Raw genomic sequence first — 15,003 nt, 5'->3', positions numbered from 1 at the left:
CATATCACTAACATGGCAGGCAGGCACTTCAGCTTCATCTCCCTGCCCCAGGCGGTGCCCTGAATTTGGTTTCATATGCCAACATTGTACCGCAACCGGCTTTGGACAGCATTGGAACGATGCTAGATGACATCGTCCGAGGGCTGCAGTCTGGGCTTCCTCACACCACCGAGTGGACAAGACCGTCGGTGTTAAATTGTCCACCAGCGCTTTCACCGCCGCCTATTTTCCCAAACTATTCAATTCCGAAAGAAACCAGAGACCATGAGGCGATTGGCAGCTTTGACAATCACAATCCCCTGCTTCATGCTTGGTTTGAACAACGTGCGGCCGAGACTCCGCAGGCCATTGCATTAGAGTTTCTCATTGACCTGGATAGTGGCAAGAGAGTCCAGTACACGTACAAGCAATTGGAAACTGCATCAAGTGCCTTAGCTGCAGAGTTATTGCGTACCTGTACAGAGCTTCAAACGTTGCCATCGCCCGCAGCTGTGGCCGTTCTGATCGGACCGTGTCCAGAAATGTACATTAGCTACATTGCCATTCTCAAGGCAGGCCTGGCATTCTGTCCTATCGCACACGATACCCCGAAAGAAAGGCTGCAAGCTCTATTCGAAGATCTTCAGCCCATCACTGTTCTTGTAGCTGGTTCCGCGCCATCAGCGGCATCGGCCATGTCGGCCAAGCCGTTGTTGGATACAACCCCATACCTCAGAGCTTGTGACGTCTCAACCAGCTGCTCACTGGAGAAGGGGACTCCCACGATACCAAGCACAAGTACAGCATACGTTTTGTATACATCGGGAACGACTGGCAGGGCAAAAGGTGTGGCGATCAGTCATGCTTCAGCAGCATGCACTATATCGGCCTTGAGCTCCCACTATGGCTTCGGTCAACTTCTGGGCCCAACCAACACACAACAACTTCGATGGTTCCAAGGAGCAGCGCCTACGTTTGATATCTCCATCTTCGAGATATTCTGGACTCTCAGCACTGGGTCGACACTCTGTTGTGCTCCACGAGATTTTACTCTTCAGAATCTAGACAAGGTTCTCACCACATTGAAAGCTGACATTACGAATATCACACCGAGTTTTGCCAGTCTGCTCGACCCTTCGTCTATCAAAGGTCTGATGCTCGGTGGCGAGAGCCTCACCACTAGAATAATTCAAGACTTTGCGCCCTACAACGCCGCCGCGATCAGTCGATCGGTAGGGAAGCCGAGCGGTCTCTATAATGGATATGGCCCGACGGAGGCTGCGATATACTGCATCGCTCAGGCACATGTGCCATCCGGGCAGCGCGGGTCTGTAATAGGAACGCCCCTATCAACGTGTGGCGTTCTCATTGTCGACGAGGGCTATACCGAGGCAGCCTCGACGTTGACCTTGAGGCCTGTCCCCATGGGCGCTACAGGAGAACTCGTCCTGATCGGACCACAAATTAGCCAAACAGGCTATATTAACAGAGAAAGCGAGACAGCAGCTGCCTTTTTCGACGATGATACATGGGGTCGTGGCTATAAATCAGGAGATCGCGCCAGAATTGTATGGGACGATCGAGGAAATCCCATTATTGAGTTCCTAGGCCGCATCTCAGACGATCAAGTCAAGCTGAGTGGGCGGCGTGTGGAACTGGCTGAAATCGAAAGCATCCTAACAGAGAAGGTGCCTCAAATTCGAGAAACTCTCTCCGTCGTTTGGAGACCGCAAGGTTCCGTGTCCGGGTCAGAGAAGGTTGTCAGCCTAATTGTGCTCGACCCAGATTCCAGAGATGATTTTGGCTCGGTTGAGCGTGATTGCATGAGGGTCGCGCACCAGTATCTTCCAGATTACATGAGACCGTTCAGGCTTCTCAATGTTGAGGAATTGCCAAAATCTTCATCAGGGAAGAAAAATCGCGCAAAAGCAGCTGAATACGTGCAAGTACACCTGGAGCAACACAACTATCCCACCTCTCGAGACGTGGACATCGGGAGACGTAGCCCGTTGAGCAATGAGAGTGACGCAAAACTGGAAGACGAGCTACTTGAGATGGTGTCCAACATTCTGGGCACAAACCAAACCATCAATGCCACAACCTTGCTTGCGAGCACGGGCCTGGATAGCCTCTTAGCAATGCGATTTTTACGCGATATCCGACATCGCTGGTCTCGAAGCGACCTCGGCCAAGAAGACCCTCGGTATAGTCAGCTTCAACCATCACTAGCACAGCTTCTTGGAGCGGATGCCAGCATTCGCTCCGTCTTTTTTTCCGCGTTTGCAGAGGGCAAACGCGAGCAGGCGAGACTTCGAGTCGCCGAGTTTTCCAGGAAAAACATGCCTGAAGCACTTTCCAAGTTGAATGTCACACCAAGAGATGTTGAAGCCATATTGCCAGCCACCAACACACAGAGTCAGCTAGCTGTGAGCTTTGCCATGGATGCACGCAACTACATCAGTCACTCCATCCTACGATTGAGAGCCGGCACATGTGTTCCAGCCTTGATGCACAGCATTGAATCGGTCATCTCCCTGCAGCCAATCTACCGGTCCATGATGATTCCATGCGACGATTCGTTTTCCCCTTTCGCGCAAGTTGTTGTCACACAAGATGCTTGGTCCCAGATCACTGAAGCCTCGCCCCGCATCACACATCAGAAGGTTTGCGCACAGTACCTCGACAGTGGGATCGACGATTTGGTAGAAAATGCAGCGGCAAAGATGAACCTCGAGTCAAACATACTATATCAGATCCAGGTCATTGAAGAGGATCAAGATATCGCAAGTCCAGTTGTGCTTATCTTGAGCTTTGCGCACTGTATTTGTGATGGCGCTTCAATCCAGCTCCTCCTTCTGGATATTGCCAGTTGCTTTTCGGGTCAAACCTTGCCACAGAGAAACAGTATCTTCGATTCAGTTGTTGACTGGGCTTCTGGCCTGGATCCTGCAACCGATCGTATGTGGCAAGACGAGCTCGTTGGACAGGAAGCTGAGAGCTTGGGATCCCTGAGCGGGAACAATGCCGAGTTTGGACAATCCAAAGAAAAAAAAGACTTTGGCATGGTACAGCACCAAAGTGAGCTATCATGGGCGTACCTCGAGAGCCGCAGTCGCATCCTGAACTCCTCACCACTCTCTATCGTCCAAGCCGCCTGGTGTGTTTTGATCAGCCTCCTCTCCGAGGCAGATACGCTTGATGTCACATTTGGGAGTGTCTTATCTGGTCATCATACCCCTACCCACGCGCCTGACTTTTCTGTTGTACCTTGTCGGGTCGCTCTTCCAAGCTCCCAGACCGTGCAGGAGTTACTCGAAGCTCTGAATGCCAAGTCTCGAGTGGCGCAAACAAAAAGACACACATCATTCGGCGTTCTAAGAGCCCTTCCGTACAACACCGCTTTAGCTCTACAAGCTTATACGGATTCGGATGAGAAACGTGAGCCCGAAGTAGCTTCATTTCCCTGGACGGAAGCCCGCAGTCGCGCGATTCGGTACGACTTCGCCATCTTTGCGGAGGTAATTCCGCCTAGTGGTGGACTCCCTGGTAGCCCCGAGTATTTTGGCGATGGAATGACTTTCAAAATCACATATCATGAAGACACTCTCTCAAAAGTGTCAGCTGGTTTCGTGGCGAGGCAACTAGCTGGGCTCGTAGACGTTTTCCTCGGCGCAGACCCCTATGACTTGGTTCAGGCGCTCCCGTCTCGGCTCCCAAGGCACCTTCTTTCTGTAGAGGGAAATGCAACTGACCAGAGCCACAGCGCTGAATCCCATGCTACACTTCTTCACTCTCAATTTGAGAGCCAAGCTGCAGCCACCCCCGATCGAGTGGCGCTTACATTCTACACTTCGTTAGACACTCCTCCCACTGATGTCAGCTACCGGGAGCTCGACTCTAGGGCGAATGGCCTAGCCAACATACTCAGACAGGAGAATGCCGAGGTTATTCCCATCTGTATTCAGCGCAGTGTCGACTTGTATGTCGCTATTCTGGCTATTCTGAAGGCAGGCTCGGCATGGTGCCCGATTGACGATACGTCTCCTATTCAGAGACGAACATCTCTCATTGCGAGAACACAAAGTAATGTGCTTCTAACGAACAAAGAGTCTCTTCATTTGGTCGAACCGTGTCTTTCGCAAGAGAGCTTGCATGGCTGGCGTGTCATCATAATGGATGAATACGCCAATCATGAGTTATTGGTGAGACCAAACCCCCGGACCGGCACCCTCTCTCCGGGAAGCATTTGTGGTACAGATTTGGCATACCTCCTTTGGACATCAGGAACCACTGGTGAGCCAAAAGGTGTCATGATCCCGCATTCTGCTGCATTCCAGGCCATGAAGGATCTACAGATTCAAGTCGCACACGACGACAAAGCGGGCCAAGTTCGCACATTACAGCTGTCCTCGTACACCTTCGATGTGTTTGTACAAGATCTATTTTACACTTGGGGTCTCGCAGGCTGTGTCGTGAGCGGGACTCGTGAACTAATACTGGGAACATTTGTCGACTTTATCTGGAAAGCACGTCCCACGCACGCCCATCTGACGCCGTCATTTGGCGCAAGTATCGCAGTGGAGGAGATCAGGGGCTCAACACTGCATTATGTAACATTCATCGGCGAAAAACTAACGGAAGATGTTGCACATGCGTGGGCAGCGCCAGACATTACCACTGCGGCCTACAACACTTACGGGCCTGCTGAAAACGCTGTTGTGTCCACAATGAGGCAGTTTCGTGGTAAAACTCGAGAGCCAGCCAAAGCTGCCAATGTCGGCTTTCCCTTGAATTCTTGCACAGCTTTTGTCGTTCGAGAAGTTGAAATGGCACATGGCCAACAAAAGCGCTGGGAGCTCGTTCCGAGATACGGCGTTGGAGAGCTGGCTCTTGGAGGCTTGCAAGTCGGTAAAGGCTATCTAGCCAACAAAACCAAAACCACCAAGTCTTTTATTACCAATGCAAATGCGATCGACGGTCTCATTTACTTGACTGGTGACATGGTGCGCCTCAACGATCACGGGTTCGAGTTTCTTGGCAGAAACGACGACTTGGTTAAGATCACGGGTATTCGCATCGAGTTGAGCGAAATCAGTGCCGCATGCGCAACCGTCAAGTCTGAAGAGGCAGCTATTGAACATGTTGAAACTTTGTATCTTCCTCTGCCTGGGTCTGATGCTGAGAGCAAAAGCAAAGTTGTCGTTACTTTTGTGTCCATCAAGACGTCAGACATCGACACAGACAGTATACGTTCACAGGTTATCCAAAGAGCAAAAGATCTCCTGCCGGCTTATATGGTACCGGGCCATGTCATTATACTAGACGGTTCTATGCCGAGGACTGCCTCCAATAAAGTTGACCGAAAAGTACTGCGGGAGATTTACCAAAGTTCTGATCTCAAGTTGTCAGCTCGCGGTGTTCTTGCGGACCCTTCAGGCGGAGTTGACGCATCGAAAACAGAACATTGGAGTGAGGAGGAATTGCCGATAGTCGACATGATCACCGCTTACCTGGAAATCCCGCCGGAGAGAAATTCTCCAGATAACACACTAGCAGCTTTAGGTTTGAGCTCTCTTCAAATAACCAAACTCGCCTGGTACTTGAAACGAGAGCTCGAGTGCCCGATCAATGTTCTAAGCCTAATGCGATGTCAGATTCTCGGCGAGCTCATCAATGTTGTTACCGATGCAGTGCGACCCCGATGCGAAGCTACCCCTGAAACAATGATTGCGGAATCTGATAACACGCGAGCCGATCATTCATGGTTGGCCAATATTCGAGAGGATTTGACAAACAAACTTGAGGGATCTATGCGGCCACAAGATACACTGTGCGTACTGCCTGCCACGCCCATGCAAGAATCACTCCTTGTTGAGACAATGCTTGATGGTGGCGCATACTGGACGCATCGAGTATTTGATTTAAGTCACATGGAACAAATTGACGCTCAACGCCTTGAAGCGGCGTGGGAAAAATGCACCCAGCGGTTTGACATTCTTCGATCTGTTTTCTTTCCTTTGACACTATTTGATATCGAGGGGAGTGATAGCAGTATTTCCTGGGCTCGTGCACACGGCATCTCATCCACTATCCTCCAGTTTGTTCGAAGTAATGCAAAGGTTTATTGGACCACTTGCTCGCAAGGTGATCTGGGTGACCACGCCAGGAAACTACAGACTGAACTTCAGCCTTCCAAGACAGATAGGCCTCCGTGGGCTGTTACCTATACAGAGAGCGAGCACAAGCTAATGCTAAGCATGCATCACGCACTCTACGACGGAGTCTCTTCGCAGATTCTGCTAGAAACTGTCACAGCGCTGTACCGCGACTCAAATCACCTGAGCCCCGATTGCACACTTCAGTTTGAAAGAGGACTGGAGCTAGGTCTACTGCCTACAACTGAACAAAGAGAAGAAGCAGCTTCTTTGTGGGCTGCTCAACTAATGGAGTTGCAGAAAGCAGTAGGTCCAACTAACGGCCCCTTTCCCGACCTGACACAGTCGCGGCAAAAGCAATCAAGAGAGATTCTATGTGCAAGAGCAGCTGTTCCGGCCATCTTCAAATCACGAGACGCCGCATATCCCAGCGTCCCCATTGCATTCCAGTCTGCATTCGGTTGCATACTGGCATGGTACATGGAATTGGATGCGGTGATATTGGGCCAAACTGTTTCGCAGAGAATCATTCATCCAGATCTTGAAAGTGTCATGGGTCCAGCTATTGCCACTATCCCTGTCGTTATTCGAGCGAGCTCTTCTTCAGCCAGTGAGCTTTGGGAAAATATGTCGAGGGATTCAGCAAAGTATTCACATGTTCTCCGGAATTTACATCCAGTTGATTTGAAAAGAGCCTTCAAGAAGGCCAACAATGGCACAAATCTACCTCTTCCTGGTATTTTTGTCTATCACCCAGCGCCGCACAGTGATATAGAGCAGCCTACCTCACTCGCCCTACAGATGTTCAAAGAACAGGACATGGCGCTGTCACTCAATGTGGAACACCCACTAGCTTTGAACATCTTTGAAGCAGAGAAGACGATCGAGCTGACTGGAGATGGTCGCCAAATTTCTCAGGGACAGCTCGACTTAATGTTGCAGCAGACCCTCGAATTTATGAATGCTATGGTGGGCTCGCCTGACACTGCACTTTGTCAGCTTCGCAATCGATTCGCACGCAACCTCGTTTCTGTTAGCGGAAAGACTTTGTCTGCTTCTCCCCAACAGGTTGATCCCACCGATACAGTTGCTATACACGCAAGCAACTCTCCTGACTGGATCGCCGCCGAGGAATTGGTATTTGAGGAGTCGGACGCCTTGGATGACACAATTCTCACCCGCCAAATTACCTACGGCCAGCTCAACACACTCACAAATGCAATAGCTACCAAGCTTACAACTCATGCAGCGCAACTCCACACCGATGATGTTGTGGCAATGTATATGGCCCGTGATATTATGTCTCTGGCCGTGACATTGGCAATATTCCGTGCTGGTTTTGTATACCTTCCTATAGACGAAGACTTGCCACTCGCACGAAAGCAACTCATCATACGCGATGCAAAGGCGAAATTGGTCATAACCACGGCCGATCTCGAAAATACACTTGGTCTCGATCGCAATGATGATCCTCCTGTCTTTCTTGTCCCAGACGGTAATGATGCGATTGACACAGTATCGTCGTGGCCACGCTCGTGGACACGTGAACCGATAATCAATGGCGGCTATCTTCTCTACACTTCAGGCTCTTCTGGTCGGCCAAAAGGCGTCCGGGTGTCAGCCCAAAATTTGTGCAGCTTCATTGAAGCGTTCAGTACCAGGCTGGTGGAACATGCTCCCGCCACCGCAACGTTAGGCAATTCTGGTAAATACCTGAACCTCACATCTCGTGCTTTCGATCCACATCTTACGCAAATGTTTGTGCCTTGGTATTTGGGGTATCGTGTGGTGATTGGCAAGGATCGCAACTCCATGCTAGCCAGTCTGCATCAAGTCATCAAGCACTCAGAAATCACCCATTTCGGCTCTGTCCCTTCTGTTCTGACCAAAATGGGCCTGAAACATTCCGATGTACCAACAGTACGGGTAATCACCACTGGAGGGGAACAAGCATCGTCTGAGCTTCTCGACATGTGGTCCAGCCCTGCCGGTCCCACTGCTGCAGACGACCATGGGAGAGCTACACTTTTCAACTTCTATGGACCTACAGAAGTCACAATTGGCTGCTTGGGACATGCCGTCAATCACAACTCCAACTCGCGCAACCTTGGACTGCCCCTTCATGGCCTCGAAGCCTTGTTGATATGCCACACCTCAGAAGGCGATGCAGTCCTTGCAATGAGAGGCCAGCCCGGCGAACTCTGTATCGCAGGCCCACAAGTTGCCATAGGCTACTTGGATAGACCAGATGAGACCGCAAAAAGCTTTTGCACAATCCATTTGCCTAACTGGGGCGAGAAACGCGTTTACAGGACTGGCGACATGATGCGAATGATGCATGATGGGACGCTCGAATTCCTGGGAAGAATCGACCAGCAGACCAAGGTTCGGGGTCAGAGGCTTGAACTTGGAGAGGTTGTCACTTTTCTAAAAGAGTCCTCTGTTGGCGAGGGCCATCTCGACTTTGCTGCCGCCGTTGTATCTAATCCAAATGCGAACAACCAGCAGGTCCTTATGGGGTTTGTTGCCCGTGATGCGCGAGACTTGCTGAGGAGGGAGCTAGAAGCAGACTCCCAAGTCGTACACAACCTTCCCCAGGCACAACAAGATCTTTTTAATGTTATTGGGCAAAAGTGTGACGAAAAGCTCCCGGCTTTCATGGTACCAACGTTGGTCTGGGTGTCCAAGATTCCCTACCTAGCAGCGTCTGGCAAAGTAGATACAAAGCAGCTTAAACGGCTAGGAAATGATTTTTTCGGTGGTCAAACTCATACGTACGAGACTCTTCCAACGACTGTAGGTACAGTGGAAAAGCATCTAGACGCGAAGGAAACAATCATCCTGGAAGCTGTGGAGGAAGCAGTGGGTAGCAAAATTCTAGCTTCGGCAACGAGTTCCATTGCTCAGCTGGGTGTGGACAGTCTTTCGGCCGTTCACTTGATGTCAATCTTGAGAAGAAAAGGTTTCGCCAATGTCAGCATGACAACTCTGCTTGCAGCAGGATGCACTATTGGATCAATAGCACAATCTACCGACAAAGACGATGCTGCTAGCCCCTCATCAGCTGGATATGAGCCTCTACAAGCCATTGCGAGATCACAGGAGCTCGAAATCGTTCTGTCTGAGACAGAGAAGGAATCTTTTGGTCTGAAAGACTTGAATATCGAGGCTGTTCTGCCTTGTCTTCCACTGCAAGCCGCGCTAGTGGCACATTCACTATCGTGGTTGACTAGGAATCCCGAAGGGCATGATACAGTGAGCCAAGTCCCATATCTGGCTCAATTTCACTACCTTTTGCCTAAAGGAACAATTATCTCACGGTGGAGAGCCGCATTTGAGCGAATAGTAGCTTCTGAAGCAATGCTTAGGACCTGTTTTGTCCAGCGCGAAGGACGTGGCGAAATCTGTCAAGTGGTGCTTGCTGCCGCCACTTTCTCCCCTTTTGACAACCTCGGCACAATGGTTGATGTCGTACGTCAAATGAATCACAGACCCCCATTCAGAGTTCAGCTGGATGAACACAAGGAGCCAGGTCAGGTCTTTGTCACTCTTACGATTCACCATGGTTTGTTCGACGGCGCAGCCTTGGGTACTTTAAAACAAAAACTGGAAGCAGAATATGCAAACTCCTCTTCGGACGTGGCTTCCTCTAGCGCCTCCTTGGAGTTGATGAAGCAAGTCACTTTCGAGTGCCAGCTCTCCGATATGCAAACAGATTCAGTCAGACTTCAGTGGCAGACTTTGCTACAAGATGTCCAGCCATGCTATGTTACTGACAGCTTCGGCACAATGATTGAATCTTCTACTGCTCGGTCAACGTTGCGATTCCGTCATACCGCAACGCAGCTCAAAGAAAAGTTTAAGGCTGCAACATCGAACACTACCTCAAAAATCCAGCTATCAAGTGCTTTCCAGCTCGCCACTGCTCTATGTTTGGCCCGGTTGACACAGAAAGCGGATGTCGTGTACGGCTATGTCCTATCCCTAAGGCCTCTTCTCAGCCACACTATCCCTCGTGTGGATGATTTTATTGGCCCATGCTTAAACACCTTGACTCAAGCAATCCATTTACAGTCTAAAGATGAGACGCTTACTGAACTCACTCAAAGAATCCACCAGTATCACTGCGATGCCTCGCAGGGATCCATGCCCTTTGTTCCTTCGGAGATGGTTCAGCGCTGGGTTGGCTCTGATAGAAAGCTCTTTGATAGTCTACTGAGTATCAATATCATCGACAACGACGTGGCGGTAACGCCAGAAAACAAGCCAGGCGGCATGACTGCTCTGCATACCGAGAGTAAGAGTGACATGGCGTTAGCTATTGACGTCGACATCTATACAGATGGCAGCATCGACTTGACACTTTCTTCATGCGGCGTCTTAAGCTCATCGCGCCTCGCAGATACTGCTCAAATCTTCGAGAAGATAGTCTGCAGCGCTGCCACCGCAGGTGCCACTGTTGGGCAGTTTGTTCCAGTATACCACCACACTTCCAACCTCGCTCGCATTTCAGACCCCAAAGCAGAGGGATCAAAATCCACCCTAAGCGATCGCGGCCAACTTTCCGCAACAGATTCCGTCCACATAGCTCTCTCTCGCTTCCTACAGCTCCCAAAACCGGAGATCTCGACAAAGCCTGGAACGACGACCTTGTACCAACTCGGGCTTGACTCGATTACTGTGCTACCGTTTGTTAAATGTCTGAGCGGGGAAACTGGTTTGAAGTTGACTGTTGATGCCGTCATCAAATCTCGAACAGTTCAAGGCCTTATAGATCACGTTCACGGATCCGAGGCCAAGCTTGGTAAACGTCTTACAAGCACAGAACTGGAGGCCGTAGAGAGCGTGCACAAGCCCAGCCAAAAAGAGGACACCGTCTCAGACTCATACGACAACATTCTTGCAGAACTCGCCAAGGATCTCTTCTTCTTGGCGACACCTATGCAAGAGGGTATGCTCAGCGCATCTTTTGCAATCACAAAGAGCGCCTACCTCTATTCTCACAGCATCCAACTTTCTGGGAAAGCTCTTGAGATGGACACGCCGTCTCTAGATGCTTTCTCCGCAGCGGTGCAAGATGTCATCCAAGCATGCGAGATTCTGCGCACTCAGTTTACCTTCACGCAAAATAGTCAAGCGCCCTGGCTGGGTGTGGTTTCAGCTACAGAGAAAAGTGACCTGTTCAATTGGAAAATTGTGTCAGCTGCTCTTGGCAGGGTGACATTCCAGATTCACCACGTGTTATACGATGCCGCGTCACTCTCTTCTATATGGAGAATACTCGAAGAAAGATATAGTGCGCGCTTGTACGGTCGCCTCAATTCCGATGACGATTTCCGGACTTATCTATTTCGTCCATTTGCAAAGATGGTTTCCGCCGCACAAAGCAGTTCGGAAGCATTCTGGAGTACAGTTGTCAGTGGTTACACCTACATACCGCTAAACTTGTCGGCAAATGACTCACAAGCATCATCGACCTTCTCTATTTGCTTGGATGAGTCTAGTTTTAGTGCTTTGCAGTCGGGATGTAAATCATACAATGTGACAGTAAAGGCTGCACTTCAGTTGGCTTGGGCAGCAGCACTCTGCCAGCTTCTCTACAGTCAACCAGATGTGATCTTTGGTGAGACAATTTCAACAGCTAGCAACCTTGATACGGAATCGCAAAGCTCCATGCTCGGGCCAATGATCAATACTGTACCTATACGTGTGCGACTGTCTAAGGACGGCGCTGCTTGCAGTTTGGCATCAGCTTTGGAACAGGTACAAAACACGGGCGATGAGATACGAGGGGTGAATGCACTAGCATCTTTGCGTGGAATCCAAACACTGTGGAGATCCTCCTTGGTTGACGGCCAGTCTGTGCCATCTACACTATTCGAAAGCCTGTTCGTTTTTGATGGCGTGGCTGCTTCGCAGGGGCCGGCGGAGCGATTATTTCATCTGGTACGGGCAACATCTGACAACACAACGAATCAAAAAGCCAGAGACGGGCCAGTTTTTGACGAGTATCCGTTAATTGCCAACTATTTCATCAGTGGCAACACTCTCTGTGGCAAGTTGAGAGGCAACCTGGGCTCGTCTGAGCTGGAAGCTTTAGGGCGTGCCGTGGAGGCCATGTTGATGCGTATCGCCGTTGGAGACGCACACGAGCCAGTGATTGACCTGGCAAAAATGAAGATCACAACGAGACATGACTCAAAGAAAAATGGCGCACGTTCGAGCAAAACAGACAGGGTGAGTGAGCTGAACGGCCACACGCCTCACTGCGATGCGGTTTTGGACATCGTGAAAGCGATACTTGGCCCGCGAAGCAAGGGCCGCGCTCTCGACTATTATACCAAATTGGCCAACGCCGGGATAGACTCCATTCTGGCCATAAAACTCGCCAATGCAGTTCGCAAAAAGACTGGCTTGATCGTGAGCGTCTTCCAGATTATGAAAGGTGCGAGTGTCCGCGACATTGTTGAAAACGGGACGCGAGATCAACGGGTGGAGCCTCATGCTTCAACTCAGAAATCGCAATCTCAGGCTAAAGAACAAGAAATGAAAAGCCTTGTCGCAGAAAAACTACAATCATCAGAGGATCTCATACTCTCCGTTCTGCCAGTACTCTCTGGCCAACGTGCACACCTGGAACAATGGCTACTCCACGGCAAGCGCTTCTTTGAGGCTCCGTGGCTGTATCGGGTCCTTGATGACAATATTGACAAAGAAATGGTGGCACGACGCTGGAGTGAGCTTGTCCGAGCTCATGATATACTTCGAACGACATTCGCAGTCGTGGGCAAAGACGCTGACTTGGTTCAAGTGACCTTGAGCGAGGCTGACAATGGATCAAGCCGTTTTACAGTAATCCATGACGATGGGAAACTGATCGAAGAACTTGTCACTCAGCACATTAGCAAAGAAAATGCTGATCCATCAAATATGCGCAAACCTCCTTCGCGATTATCTTTCCTGGAGGGCTCAGATGGCAAGGCAGTTGTTCTGCGATTCCATCATGCACTATACGATGCATGGAGCATCAAAATGATTGAAAGCGATTTGATAAACATGCTGACACATGGCACTGCTCTCCAGCATCATGGTTCACTTGAACTGCAGGTGCAGCAAATACGAGGAGCGCGGGACCTTGCCATGGAAAATTCCTACTGGAGACAGCATCTGCTTCGGGCCCAAGACACGATCCTGCTTCCGGCCGAGGACTCACAGCTTGCGGTTCAAGTCTCACACGGCCCGCACTTCAAGGTCAAATCATCTGTGGGCATTCCGCGGGAGGCAGTCGATTGTCTGGCGAGCACCAAGAACCCCTCAGCCGTGATACTTTTCGCCTTTGCAAAAACCTTGTCGCGTTTCACGGGCCGCTCGCATCCCACCTTTGGCCTAAGCCATGCCTCGCGCGTCTTGTGTTCCACGACCGGCGCACAGGATATAGACCTAACCGCGGCGAATATGCCTACGCTTACCGTGACGCCCATGTCCGTGGATCTGGAACGGGGAGCGAATGCGCCAGCCAGCGCCCTCACCAGCATCCAACATCACTTGGCACAGCTCGCCAAATTCTCGCAGACTGGCAATGTGCGGAAGATGGGCCCCAGGTTTAACACGCATATCAACATCATGTTCGTCGACAGCGACCAGGCTGTGCAGCTAGAAGAGCGGCCGAACAAGACCAAGGCGCTCTCCAGATGGAGGTTAGGCGAGCCCATTGCATCAGACTACTTTACCATTTCCAAACCTTCTACTTTGTCTGCATCGCTCGTGGATCAGCTGGACATTTCTCACTTGTATCCTCAGCAACTTTTCTTCAACATCACTGTTCAAGACCAGCAGTCAATTAGCGTCTCGCTTAGTGGTGATAGGTCACTTCTCGCGGGTAGTATGATGAGTGCCGAAGCGTTCATAGCTTGTTTTACTACCCAGCTGGAAGAAAGTATTCAACAGGCGTCTGAGTAGTCACAATTATGATATGTATACTGTTTCTTCTATACGCAGCAGTTAGTTTATTGAGCCACCTGTTTGCTGCTCAATTCAGTCTTTTTTTTTCTTGATAGGTGAACCTGATTCTCCGGAAAGCGATAGGATGGCAGGATGGTATGGTAAAAAAGCACAGGTTGGACACATTTCATTGCCTACCTTTATACATTTTTCGGGGCTTGACCTCGTCATTTGATCTTGCTTTCATTGACTTTATCAGGAGCGCACTTGAAAGTCAGGTGTGTCCCTTCCGATGGAGAGCCTTCATCCGGTTCCGTAGAAAGATGGCACAAAAATTGAAGGACAATGACCGGGTATCAGTGAGGGCACCAGAACAGAAACCCCCGTGAATGCGTACGACGCAGATTAGAATACCTGTAGCTCTCATGTTTTACAAGAAGGAAAATGATGCATGTACAGTAACTTCGACATCTGATGTATTGGTACAAGCCTCACGTAGCAATTATGTGCAGAAACTGCCCAGTCTGCATGAGATGGCAAAAGCCGTATATATGATTAAGCGCCTATGTACTGTTGTCTCCCATCTGCCCGTTGACAAGCGTCACCCAGTCGCCTTGCCTACATGATCATCCATGGACTCGTCATTCTAGCTGCATGTTCCGCCGCTGTAGCTACTGCGACATTGTGTCGATGATTGCTTGATAGAAGCCAGGCTAGCTGTGGTGAGGCGAAGACTGTGAGGGTAGAGACTGGTCACGGTTGTCTGGGCAACGTGGAACTGCGGCAACGAATATAGGAGAAATAGAGCAAATAATGCAGAAAAAGAGAAATAAAGTCTGCTTGCTACTTGTAATGAGTTAAACAATTCTTATTCCTTATCTGTTTTTTTCTTCTTTCACCATTTCGAGGGGGCAGTGATGATTAGTGG

General features: G+C 50.1%; 1 protein-coding gene across 1 annotated transcript; it reads left to right on the top strand.

Moving 5' to 3' along the window:
- Positions 1 to 521: 521 nt before the first annotated feature.
- V2A60_002796 (uncharacterized protein) lies at positions 522 to 14,093 on the top strand (the record flags this gene model as incomplete). The annotated part of the gene is made up of 3 exons (XM_083254141.1): positions 522 to 8,803; positions 9,503 to 11,283; positions 12,118 to 14,093. 3 exons carry the CDS (start codon positions 522 to 524, stop codon positions 14,091 to 14,093), a joined length of 12,039 nt encoding a protein of 4,012 aa, XP_083110267.1.
- Between the last annotated feature and the right edge of the window lie 910 nt (positions 14,094 to 15,003).

Source organism: Cordyceps javanica, chromosome 2, assembly GCF_051103115.1.
Source record: "Cordyceps javanica chromosome 2, complete sequence".
Lineage (NCBI taxonomy): Eukaryota > Fungi > Ascomycota > Sordariomycetes > Hypocreales > Cordycipitaceae > Cordyceps > Cordyceps javanica.
This window is presented reverse-complemented; position numbering and strand designations above follow the sequence as displayed.